The sequence below is a fragment of the Manihot esculenta genome, chromosome 2, assembly GCF_001659605.2.
Source record: "Manihot esculenta cultivar AM560-2 chromosome 2, M.esculenta_v8, whole genome shotgun sequence".
Classification (NCBI taxonomy): Eukaryota; Viridiplantae; Streptophyta; class Magnoliopsida; order Malpighiales; family Euphorbiaceae; genus Manihot; species Manihot esculenta.
Genome location: NC_035162.2, coordinates 17,951,422 through 17,964,300, shown reverse-complemented (window position 1 = coordinate 17,964,300; position 12,879 = coordinate 17,951,422). Strand labels below are relative to the sequence as shown.

General features: G+C 37.7%; 1 protein-coding gene across 1 annotated transcript; it reads left to right on the top strand.

Annotated features, from left to right (window-relative positions):
* Positions 1 to 1,726: 1,726 nt before the first annotated feature.
* On the top strand, positions 1,727 to 9,053 carry LOC122723065 (protein MAIN-LIKE 2-like). The gene is made up of 2 exons (XM_043953810.1): positions 1,727 to 1,891; positions 8,622 to 9,053. The coding sequence occupies exons 1-2, from the start codon at positions 1,727 to 1,729 to the stop codon at positions 9,051 to 9,053; spliced, it is 597 nt and encodes a 198-aa protein (XP_043809745.1).
* Positions 9,054 to 12,879: the final 3,826 nt, after the last annotated feature.

Genomic DNA, 12,879 nt, shown 5'->3' with positions numbered 1-12,879 from the left:
TAGAAGAAACTCACAAGTCAGATGGAGAAAATGGTTTAAGTCTTAAGAGGTTTGAGTAGATCGGCAAAGCCAAAAGGCAACCCGTGCAGAAAATAGTCTAAGTATAAATAAGGCATATGCCCGGGTGGAATATAATTCATTATCAACTATGCGCTCCGAGATCGCCATACATTCAAACATCAAAATAAAGAGATAAAAAATATAAAGGCAAAGAATAAAAGTACAACAGCGAAGTGGAAAAAAATAAACATCTTTATTTACTTATTTAAAGGTACAACAGATGAGACCGAACTAACAAGGTCATTTAAAGGTTTATTTACACTATCCTCTCTTTGGGGTTCAGTTGGCAGGGGAGGAGCTCCTTTAGGTAATGGGTTATCATCCTCCCCGTAGCGCACCTCATCGCCGTCAGAATCAACTTCAGAAGCTTGAAAGTGAGCCAACGGGGTGGAGGGGCATCCCTAGCTGCCTTTAGGTCTTGATTGAACCCAGAGGCAAACATGCGGAAGGTTGAATTGTATAGATCTTCTTTCATCGCATCAGAAGCCTTATACTTCGCAATTCGCGCTTCACAGGCCTGCTCAATCTTGGCCTTCAACTCAGCAGAGTCCTTGTACTCCTGTAGGCACTCCTCACAGGCCAACTGGACCCTATCCTCCGCGAGTTTGGTGTCCTTCAGCAGGGCAAAACACCTTTCCTCTAGAGAAGTGACCTCTTGGCAGAGTTGTTGTTGCTGAAGCCATGACTCCTCTGCTGCCGAGGCCATGCCTTTCAGGTCCTCGGTGTGCTTGTTGAACTCCTGCTCAAGGACAAAAACTAGGGCCAAGGCTTTCTTGAACTTTAGCTGCCTCACATTGGGCCCAAGCCTCGTCACGCTGAGCTCTGGCCTCGTCCCATTCTCGGTAGGCCTCCTCCAGAGAAGACAATTGTTCCTAAGCCTCATCACGATGAGACTCAGCCACAGAAGCTCACTCAGAAGCCCTGTCGGCCTCATCCCACATCCCAGCCAGGCGAAGGGTGAGGTCATCAAGCTGGCTTTTGAGGGCAAGTATGTGCCCACGGGCGTCACCAATTGCCACGAGATTCTCCTCACGACGGGCCTCATCGATCTACAGGTCCATCAAGCTTTGAAGGGACTGGTCTCGAGCATCGATTTCCATATAAATGCCCAGCGCCTAGTAGAAGGAAACAACAAGCAAAATTAGAAACAACAAAAACAAAGCAAGTTCAAAAATGACAAAGTGACTTACAATGAGGAGTATCTCTTGGAGGCTATCTCCCAGCTCCTCCTAGGACTGCAAGCGAAAGGCCGCCTGTTGCCTAGTGGAGCACGCCAGATGGCTGGCGGAGCAAGGAAGCACAGATCTGAGACATCAGATATCCCACCGAACATCTTCTCCTGCAACAGCTCGACAACAGAGGTCGTCGCGGACCCAGGAGTTATTTCTGCAGTATTGAGAAGCTCGTTGTCAGGAGCAGAAGATAACAGCTCCATGGTCTGCTTCCTTTTTTCAGCAGGAGGAGGGAGAGTGACCTCGAGCGACTTGGCCACATAAGCCCTTTTGGAGGCCTGGCCCTCAGGAGGGACCTCGGTAGGTGGAGCTTGCTTGCCAACAGCTTCTTTGATCGTAATACTGCCACTGGCAGCGGCCTGTTTAGGATGAGGAGTAGAAGGGACGACCTCAGCCCTCCTTTAGAGCCGCCCTCCGTAGACTCTTCAATGACGATGGGCTCTTGGGAGGCTAGAATGGAGGCCGATTTGGGCTTGGGAGCAGTAGGTGATTTGGAAGAACTTAGAGTCTTGACGCGAGCAGATGCCTTAGAAGTGCTGGAACGGGAGTCCCTGGAAACTGGCACTAAAGCCCGAGAAGAGATAGGGACAGGAGAAGCAGTCCGGCTAGCTGCCTAGGGAGAAATGGCATGAGCGATCTCTCGAGTCATGTCAGTCACAGATCAACCAGCCCGAAAGGCCTCTAGAGCGACTCTCATGTTCTCCTGGGACAAGGTGAAGTTTCTCAGTGGCTTGATTTGCTCCATTGGAAAATCAGAAGCTGTAAAAAACGAAAATACCCAAATAGTTAGAGACAAGAGCAAGAAAAGAGAAGTTTCTCGATGGCTTAATTTACTCCATTGGAAAATCAGAAGCTACAAAAAATGAAAATACCCAAACTGTCAAAGACAAGTGCAAGAAAAAGTAAAACTAGGAGAAAGATGAAACATTAGCAAGCAAATACCAGCTTCCCGGCAGTCCTAAAGATTGGACACGAATATGCACTTCTCAACATCATACTTTCAGAAAATAGAGGTCAGTTTGAGAAGGCAGATTTATTCAGAAAGGGACAGCTAAGGAAGGTCATTACAGCATGGAGGCACATCCCTCCAAGAGAGGTTTACCTCGTAGGATATCCCAGAGCCTTCCTTCAGCTCCACCACTACAAAACCTTCAACCCAGCCCTTGATGGAATCTTTATACCTCGAGAAGATAGATAACCCTCCTCGGAGAGCAAAATAATAAAATCCCTAGCTGGCTCTGACCAGACAGAAGAAAGTGGAAAACAGGGCAGTAGAGGCAGTAAAGCCCCAACACAGACCGACGGACTCGAAGGAGCACATGAAAAGAATAAAGTTGGGTGAAAGCACACGAGGAGTAACCCTGAAATATCGAAAAACCTCAATAAAGAAGGAAGAAAGGGGGAAAGTCAAGTCAAAATCACGTTGCTTGACAAAAAAAGACCAAGCTAAGATCTTGCTGAGGATTGATCAAACCCAGGGAGGAGGAACGGGGAGAACGATCATCTCATTACGGAGAGGAGCCCTAATGCAATAAATAGAGATATCCAAGTAATCTTGAGAAAAGAAATTAGTGAGGGAAGAAGGGGTGATACAAGATTTCAAATTTATGACAGCGGGAATCCTAAGAGCAGCCATTAGAGAGTAAGAGACGTACCTCGGAGAGATTTTTGTAGAAGATGGAATGGATGAAGCACAGAGAGCAAAGTGAGAAGAAAAGTCTGGAGAAAATTGGGATTTTGAATTTTGAAAAGAGTAAAGGCAAGGAAAGAACGTTTTTGACAGAAGCCGTTCTCGGGCCACGTGGTCATAATGAGGTCTAGAGATTTACCCCTCATCACTCATGGAATAACTGCTGAGGAGGTAAAGGGGCACTTGATGACCGTTGGGCTTCCAACACCTAGGGGCAAGGCTGGGCCCTGAAAAAGAATACTGGCCCAAAACCCATCAGGCTATCCTCAAGCAAATTGGCCCGCTACCGCGAATTTTAGCCCGGACACATGGGGCAGGCCGGATGGTTCGTGAGTGCAGACCCAACAGGAGAAGTTTAGCCTAGTAATGTGACAGAAGGTAAGGAAAGCGAGCCCAGTCACTTCGCAGCCCTGCCAGCATGCACGTTGGGGAGAATTAAATGGCTGCCTGGGGTGGAGAGGTGCTCTGACGTATCCATACATACTGATCTGAGTGACAGAAACAGGTAGTATTGTAGCAGAAAAACGGTTAGACGTCACTAGCAAACAAAAGGAACAGGGATAAAAGGGAAGGGACAAAAGGGAAGGGACGTCTTCTTCCTTAACTAATCTTACATACCCACTGTAAACCTTATTTTCTAAATCTCAGAATATCAATTTATAATTTAAAATTTAAATAACCTTACCATCGTTGACATCTAAATCTAATAAATAATACTAATTAGTTTAAATTATTTTATCTATTAAAATAAAATTAACAAAATTATATATATATATATATATATATATATATATATATAAAATAAACATCCATACAAGTTAAGGTAATAATTAAATTATTAAAATTACTCATGATAATTTAAAATTATTACAATAAAATTAATTTTAATTAAAAATTAATATAAAATTACTATTTAGGATTAAAAATATTTTAAACTATTATTTATATACTTAAATTCTAATTTTATTATATGTTTTATATAAAATTATATAAAAATTAAAATTTTATTATTTAGAAAATATATCATAAATATTAGAATGAGTATAAAAATATGGAAGGCACTGCTAATTAATTAAAAGGTACAGAAGTACTGTTTCTTTCATTTTATTAATCTAACTATTTTAAATTATTTTTTCAATTATTATAATCGTTATAGTAGATCACAAGGTTTTGTATTATTTATATTAAAGTTTAGGAAGTCTTAAACTACTAATTACAAAATTTAGGGATCACGATTGTTACAATGTCCTAAGTTTAAGCGGGAAGTCTCATCGAAAATACGAGTCACTATGCGAGCAATTTTTCAAATCATGTATAATATAAAAAGTAATTTTAAAATCATGCAAGATCTAAAAATATTTTTGGATCCTGTGTGTTAATTCAGCGTGTTCGACAGTCCTACTGCCAAACACGCTAGTTCGACACTCATGGTGTCGAACAAATGGAGGTTTGACATCATGAATGTCGAACTTTGCTTAATTAAGTTTGTTCGGCACTATGAGTACCGAATAAGCTGATCCGTGCCACGGGAGCAGTGTCATCTGCTCTCGTGGCTACCAGCGTGGCGTGTTCGGCACCCAAGATGCCGAACACGCACATGCTTCAAAGCTTCATCAAGAATCTCTTATAAAGTCTTGACCAAGAAAAGAGTTCAGCACTATTGGTGCCGAACTCTTTTCTTTATTTCGCATGCAGAGCCACGCGGACCTGCATGCATGCAGAGCCACGCGGACCTGCATGCATGCAGAGCCACGCGGACCTGCATGCACAGCCCCGGGAGACTTTGGCTTTAAAGCCAAAGTCTCCTTCTTCTTCTTTTCCCCAATTTTCATCAAAATTTTTTATCCTCTTCTCCTCTGCAGCATCCTTTCTTCTCTTCTCCCTCTCCACAGTTTGCCATAAGTCTCCATCTCCAGTCTCCAGCGCAAATCTCTTTCGATCTCATTTTCATCTCTTTCCACCCTAATCAGGTTTTTCTTTAAACTTTTTTTTTTTTAAATATATATATATAATTTTCTCACTTAAAGCAAAAATTAAAACATTAAATCTTAATTAAAAAAATATAAGATATTTAAGATGAAGTAATATTGTTAATATAAGTTTTTATATAATTTTTAGAAATTTAGAAATAGTTAATTTTTAGAAATTAAATAGTTAATTTTTTTAATGAGTTAATATTTTTGTTATAATAATTTTTGTTATAAATTTGTGTTAATATTTATTAAAAGTTAAATTTTTGAAAATAAATATAATTAAATAGGTAATAAAATTTAATAATTTTTCTCAAAATATAATAATTTAAGTTTTTAAAATATTTCATCCGTCCTATTTTTTATTATTTCAAAATTATTATTTATTTTATTTTTATATTATAATAATATATAAATTATTTAGTATTAATTTTATTTTATGTTTAAGTTTTTGTAAATATCTTTTAATATATAATAAAATTTAATATTATTAAAATAAATAGTAATTAAGATAATAAAATGAAATAATTTTTTTATAAATATAATAATTTTATTTTTTAAAATATTTCATCCGTCCTATTTTTTTATTATTTTAAAATTATTATTTATTTTATTTTTATATTATAATAATAAATAAATTATATAGTATTAATTTTATTTTATGTTTAAGTTTTTGTAAATATTTTTTAATATATAATAAAATTTAATTATTTTAAAATAAATAGTAATTAAGAAAATAAAATGGAATAATTTTTTTATAAATATAATAATTTTATTTTTTAAAATATTTCATCCCTCCTTTTTTTTATTATTTTAAAAGTATTATTTATTTTATTTTTATATTATAATAATAAATAAATTATATAGCATTAATTTTATTTTAAGTTTAAGATTTTATAAATATTTTTTAATATATAATAAAATTAAATATTTTTAAAATAAATAGTAATTAAGAAAATAAAATGTAATAATTTTTTATTAATATAATAATTTAATTTTTGAAAATATTTCATCCGTCCTATTTTTGATTATTTTAATATTAATATAAATATTTTTGTATATTATAATAATATATAAATTGATTAGTATTAATTTTATTTTATTTTTAAGTTTCTGTAAATATTTTGTAATATATAATAAAATTTAATTTTTTAAAATAAATATAATTAAGAAAATAAAATGTAATAATTTTTTAAAAAATATAAAATTTAATTTTTTTAAATTATTTCATCCGTTGTGTTTTTTTATTATTTTAAAATTATTTATTTATTTTATCAAAATATATAAATTGATTAGTATTAATTTTATTTTATGCTTAAGTTTTTATAAATATTTTTTAATATCTAATAAAATTTAATATTTTTAGAATAAATATAATTAAGAAAATAAAATGTAATAATCTTTAAAAAATATAATAATATAAATAGTTAAAATATTTCATCCGACTTATATATAATTTTTATTTATTTAAAATTTTTATTTTTTTGATTTTTATGTTATAATAATATATAAATTGATTAGTATTAAATTTTTGTTTTATGTTTAAGTTATTTTAAGTAATTTTTAATATGTAATAAAATTTAATTTATTTAAAATAAATATAATTAAAAAATTTAATTAAATCTAGTTATTTTATGTCATTGGTGTTATTCCAATTACATTAACACCACCCTATTTTCTAAAATTTTTTTATGTAGTGTTAAATTTATTGTGATTTTTGGATAGAATATTTGTTGTGATTTTTTGGATAGAATATTTGTTGTGATAGAATATTTGTTGTGATTTTTTGGATATATTATTTGTTGCGAAAGAATATTTGTTGTGATTTTTAATAGAAGAATTATTGTGATTGTTGGAAAGAATATTTGTTGGAATTTTTGGATATAATATTTTTGAATTAGTAGTATTTGTTGTGATTTTTGGATAGAAACATTTGCTGAATGTGTATATTATTGGGGTGTTAAATTATCTACTGTTTTTTAGTGAATAAAAGGTGTTTGATTATTATTAGTGAATTTGAATATAATAAAGTTGGTGAATGTTTACTAGAATAGCATTTCATTGTGGTGTGATAATGTCTATTATTTTGTATCATTAGATATGGAGGAAAGACGCAACCGCCGTGACCTCCGTGATTATATTTTATCCGGTCTAAATGAGCCATCGTTGCTATATGGACAAGCCGAACATCGGTCTGAGACTATATGGCATCTGTAATACCCAGCTAGAATCCGGCACCGGAATTCCTATCGTCCGGTGGAATCCGGGGTGTCGGAATGCTATAGAAGGGTAAGATTTATGTTTTCCTACAGTGGTATGATGTGTTTTAAGGTTTTTAGTTGAATTGATTTGAGTTGGTTTGAGGTTGGAAGAGAAAAGTCTATGGAGACTTTTGCCACGTTCGGCCGCCGAAGGTAAGTTCGGCCGCCGAAAGTGCCCAATGTTCGGCTTCCGACGTTCAGGTTCGGCCCCCGAATGTTGCATGGTTTTGCATGCGATTCGGCAGCCGAAGCTGAGTTGGCTAGCCAACTATTGAGCATTCCTTAGTCAGCATTTTGGACAGGTGTTGGCTCCAAACCCTGTCCAGAAGCTTGGCCACGTCTCCTATGTTTTACAGCTCCTGTAAAAGTGTGTTGTTTTGTTGGTTTTCACAAGGTGTTGAAGGGTTGAAGCAAAAAGCTTAGGTTTGAGAGTTTAGTGAGTTTGAAGAGAAGTTGATCTATTTTCTTTGTTCAAATCGTTCATCTTCGTGTTTACAGGAGGTACGTGAAGATCTTGAACATGTTTTACTGTTTTACAGAAGTTTTATGAAGGTTTGGGTAGAGATGCATGCTTAGGTGACAAAGGGTGTGTTTGATGGTTTAGCTTGTAAGCATGATTATGTGTTATGTTTGATGTATTTGTTGGGGTGTTTAGGTAGTTTTAGACCCCTTTTTACATATACATGCGTATATGTGTGTTGAGGAGTTGAAGTGTGCATGGTTTGAGAGATTGAAGGGATGGAGGAGCTTGTTTGCCGTCGGGGCTGAGTTCTGGATGAACTCAGGTTCGGCAGCCGAAGGTTCATTCGGCCGCCGAACCTCTTGCATGGTGGCTTTGGCTACCACAGTTTGCCCCCGAGTGTTTTGATGTTCGGCTCTGTTTGGGGGATTCGGCCGCCGAAGGTGCCGCCGAAGGTTAGAGACTTTCGTCTCTGGAGTGCCTTGTGGCCTCCGAAACTTGCCCCCGAAAGGGTTCGGCAGCCGAAAGTGGAAGTTCGGCCGCCGAAGGTGCTTGAGTTTCGTCTCTGGAGAGGACTTTCGGCCGCCGAACCTGCCGCCGAAAGTGTCCTGTCCAGCTTTCTTTTGCATGCTTTGCATGGATAGTTGAGTGAGTTTAAGGGGATTCTTGAGGAGTTTACGGCGCCGGTGACGGTCCATTTTGGGGTCGTTACAGCATCAGACTATAGAAATTGGGGCAATAGGTTACCGAAGAACGGGTGCAATTTTACTTTTGGACAATATTCCAGATCAAATAATACCCACCTGCGGCGGACGGGTTTTTATGGCGTAATACGGTTAGGTTTTTTTTGCATTGGATTGGCACTTAATTACGGCTCTTGTTGAGCGTTGGCGACCAAAGACACATACATTTATGTTTCCTGAAGGGAAAATGGCCATAACCCTTTAGGATGTGGAGCTAATAATCGGGTTGCCGGTTAATGGTGCAGCTATAACAGGCCGATCACGCCACCATTGGCCATCAATTTGTGAGGCATTATTAGGTGTCGTTCCACCTAATAATGTCATAAGAGGGTGTTATCTGAAAATGAACTGGCTAGCTGAGGAGTTTAGTCAACTTCCAGATGATGCTGATGAGGAAGTTGTACATAGGTTCGCAAGAGCATACATTATGAGGGTCATTGGATCCATTTTTAGTGATACATTTGCTTTGCGTATGAACCTAATGTTCCTATCTTTGCTAGTTGATCTTGAAGAAGCCGGCAATTATAGCTGGGGTGGGGCATGTCTGGCATGGTTGTATAGACAGTTATGTAAGGTGACAAATCCTGAAGTTATGCAGATGGCTGATCCCTTATTCATAGTTCAGATATGGGCATAGGACTGGATCATAGCAGTATCGCCGGCACTATTCAACAGAGTACCACATCATGACGCTCCACTAGGCAGCAAGTATGTGATGTTATATAATTATTATATTTTATTTTAGATTTAATATTTAAAGAAATATTTACTAATATAATTTGTTGTGCAGGTGGAGTAATACCAGACAGATAACGGAGGTTGTCACCCACGTACTCCTGGAGCTGTGTTATTAGCTTGATAGATTATTACCCGAGCAGGTAATGATCTTAAGAAATGAACTAATATTTTTTAGCTACATTAATTTGTGCATAACAATTGAATGTTCATTGTAGGTAATTTGGGAGCCGTACACTGATGCCCTGATTCAATCGCTACCCGAATATTGTTGCCAAGGATGAGAAATTTGGAGGGCTGTTGTCCCACTAATCTGCTTTCATATTATAGAGTGGCATTAGCCGGATCGGGTCATGTGACAGTTTGGTATGCAGCAACATATTCTTGCTGAACCTCAACAGTCTGCTGCACTCCATGATGTTGATTTGCGGAAGAGTGACACAAACTGGGCAAAAGTGCACTCTCATTGGATCGTGCGCTGGAACACCCGGGATAGAAGAATAATAACTGGCTCGCTAGCAATAGAGCCACTCCATTTCGATTCAGAGTATATGGAGTGGTACCATAGGGTGTCTAGACACTGAATTTCGGTTAAGGGAGCGGCAATGGGAACAGGGGTAAAAAATTATTGATTTTTTTATGTCATTTTCAACAATAATAATAGCGTATTCTAAATAATATAATTGCTTATATGTTGTGCAGGAGGATGGTCTAGAGCACATGTACGCTATTGCTACCAACCCTACTACTGGGAGCATGACAGTTATGTACGACCTCATATAGTCTGTTTCTTTCTGTATGATGGAGGAGAGGCGGCAAACACAATTGCTAGCTCCACATCCAGCACCTGTTGCACCGCCCAGTATGGATGACCCAGATGATCCGCCTATCCCAGATTCTTTTTCACGTGCTAGTAGGGGGAGAACTCGTAGACATGGTTGGGGCCGTAGAAGAGATCACACCCAAACAGAATAAGGTGATAGGGATGTGCATCCAGTGCCTCCCCCTATACAGTATCATCAGTCACAAGGATTACACGAAGATGCTCCAAGCTCATCTATTGTGCCACCAAGCTCATCTCAGGTGCCTTCTATATTTTATCCTTCACATAGTCAGTTCATGGGATGGACGCCTGGACCACATACAATGCCTTCATTTAGTCCCGGTGCGTATGGTGTACCATATACACTAATAGGATCGGTGTTTCCTGCATTTGCTTCAGAGCTTGCACCTGAGCATTTAACTTCAAGGCAGTTTTACATGTCAGGCGGAAGGCGAAAGTACATAAAATATGTTTGCGGGATATAACGCTGGATTAGGATATAGCCAGACTGATGTCGATCATTTTGGTCAGTTCGATTCTTCTGGTGCTGTGGTGCAGAATTCAGATGTCAATGCGCCGACACAAGATGATGTGGATCCTCATCAGTTCTTAGTACCGGGATCATGGCGAGGTCGCTTATGGGCTCCACACGAGAGGAGGCATTGAGGGTGTGGCACTAGTGATCATAACTGACTGTGAATTGAATATGTTTGTAAACAGTGTTATAAGTAAATTCTTTTAATTTTGATTAAGTCTGTTTTTTTTTTTCTTTTTTGGGAATTTAGTTGAGCATATTCTAATATATTGATTGATTCTTATTATTCACTATCATTCTGGTCAATGCAGGTTGTAATTACACATGATAGGTTCTTCTCGGGCACTTGAGGTAGCTGCTTCTTAGTTTATTACACATGTGAAATTGGAGCGTGTAATTATTTCCATTATGCTTTATGATAAGTTTTTGTTTGCATTTATTTAAATTACCTAGTTCGCAGTTGAACTATAACTCTGTTCTTATCGTAATGAGCTGTTGAATTTACTGTAGTAGAATCCATAATAAATTTATCGAAATACTACATATGATTTTCTTACTCACAATATAATTTTGTTTAGGTTATCGTAGTGAGCTGTTGAATTTACTGTAGTAGAATCCATAATAAATTTATTGAAATACTACATATGAGTTTCTTACTCACAATATAATTTTGTTTGGGTTGATACAGATATGTTTGCAATCTTAATATTGTCTTATTAGATTTATGCGTAATGGTTGGGTCTCCAATATTGTGAGTTGATTGATTCAATATTTCCTTATTTATGATCTCATATTGCATTTTGAATTGATTAATTGTGGCTATCTAAGTATTAACATTAGTGAGCATCATTAGAACAAAACACATTTTAACATGTGTTGACTCCTTAATTTATTGTTTCTCTATAGGTTCATGGTGATTATTCAACAGATGATATTGGTGTGAAGTTGGAAATGACTGCTGATAATGGAATGGGTTAGGAAAAGACCGATGTTATCAGTCAAGCCTTGTAATTTTAATATTTAGCAGAGCTAAGTGGTTTTTTACATATTGAATTGATTTTGCCATTTTTCCATGTGAATAACGTTAGGAATTTGTAACTGTAATACCCAGCTAGATTCCGGCATCGGAATCCCTACCTTCCGGCGGAATCTCTGTTGAAATCTGAAATTCTGAAGATGCCAGAGTCTTCTAGAAGGGTAAAGTGTGTTTCTAAAATGTTTTCACATGATTTTATGGTTTTAAATGAAAAAGAAATGAGTTTTGAAAAGAATAGGCCAAGGAGGAAGGACCCAAGTTCGGCTGCCGAACATGGAGCTGTTTCAGGAGTGCTTTAGGCCTCCGAAAGTTTTGAGGGAAAAAATCAGGTTCGGCCGTCGAACCTCAAGTTCGGCCGCCGAACATGGGATAGTTTAGGGGGCACGTTAGGCTGCCGAAGGTGGTGAAGTTGTGGAAGCAGCTTAGGCCGCCGAAGGTGGTTGACCGGCCGCCGAAGGTGGTTGACCGGCCACCTATAAAAGGCCCCTCGGACCGAAAATGGGCGAGTTTTCTCCCCATTCTCGAGCTAAGGTGAGTTCATATCCTCCTTTGGTCGATTTCATGTTCTTTCTTCAAATCTTTCAAGTTTTAACAAGTTTTAGCTTGGATTTTGAAGTTGTGAGCTTAAGATCAAGTTTTGAGAACTTGGAGACCCAAGGAGTTATTTCCTCCTATCTCCAAGTTAGGGATCACACCAACCCTCGATCTTCAAGAGGTAAGTGTAGATCCACAACCTTTTCTTTGTTTTAAGCAAGTTTTAAGAAGTTTTGATGCTTGTGTGAGGGTAGATGTGCATATTTAGGTTTATGTGGGTTTTATGCTCAATGTATGTTTATATGATGTTTTGTTAGGTGGTTTAAGCTAGTTTATGCCCTATATGCATGAGGGAGTGTGTATGCATATTTGGGAGAGAGCATGTGAGGTTTTGGGTTGTTTTGGAAGGTTTGGAGGCTATTTGTGCATGAGGAGGCTGAGTTCTGCCCTTCGGGAAGAACTCAGGTTCGACCGCCGAAGGGACTTTCGGCCGCCGAACCTGCCTGTGGTGGCTTGTTTTGGCTACCGAACCTTGCCCCCGAAAGTTAGACTTTCGGCTCTGGAGGGGAGTTTCGGCCGCTGAAGGTGCTGCCGAACATGCACGAGTTTCAGCTCTGGAACCACTTTCGGCCGCCGAAGGTGGCTGAGTTTCGGCTCTGGAGGGACTTTTGGCCGCCGAACCTGCCCTCGAAAGTGCCCTGTTCAGCCTTCTTTTGCATGATTTCTATGATTGTTTTATGATGTGTTAGGGGGGTTTTTGGGGAGATGTTTAGAATCCTATTAGAGTATGTTTGGTTCCT

Coding starts and splice junctions, on each gene's coding strand:
- LOC122723065 (XM_043953810.1), top strand. CDS start 1,727: ATGGGCTCTTGGGAGGCTAGAATGGAGGCCGATTTGGGCTTGGGAGCA. Junction 1,892..8,621: donor AGATAGGGACAGGAGAAGCA/GTCCGGCTAGCT, acceptor ATAACCCTTTAG/GATGTGGAGCTAATAATCGG.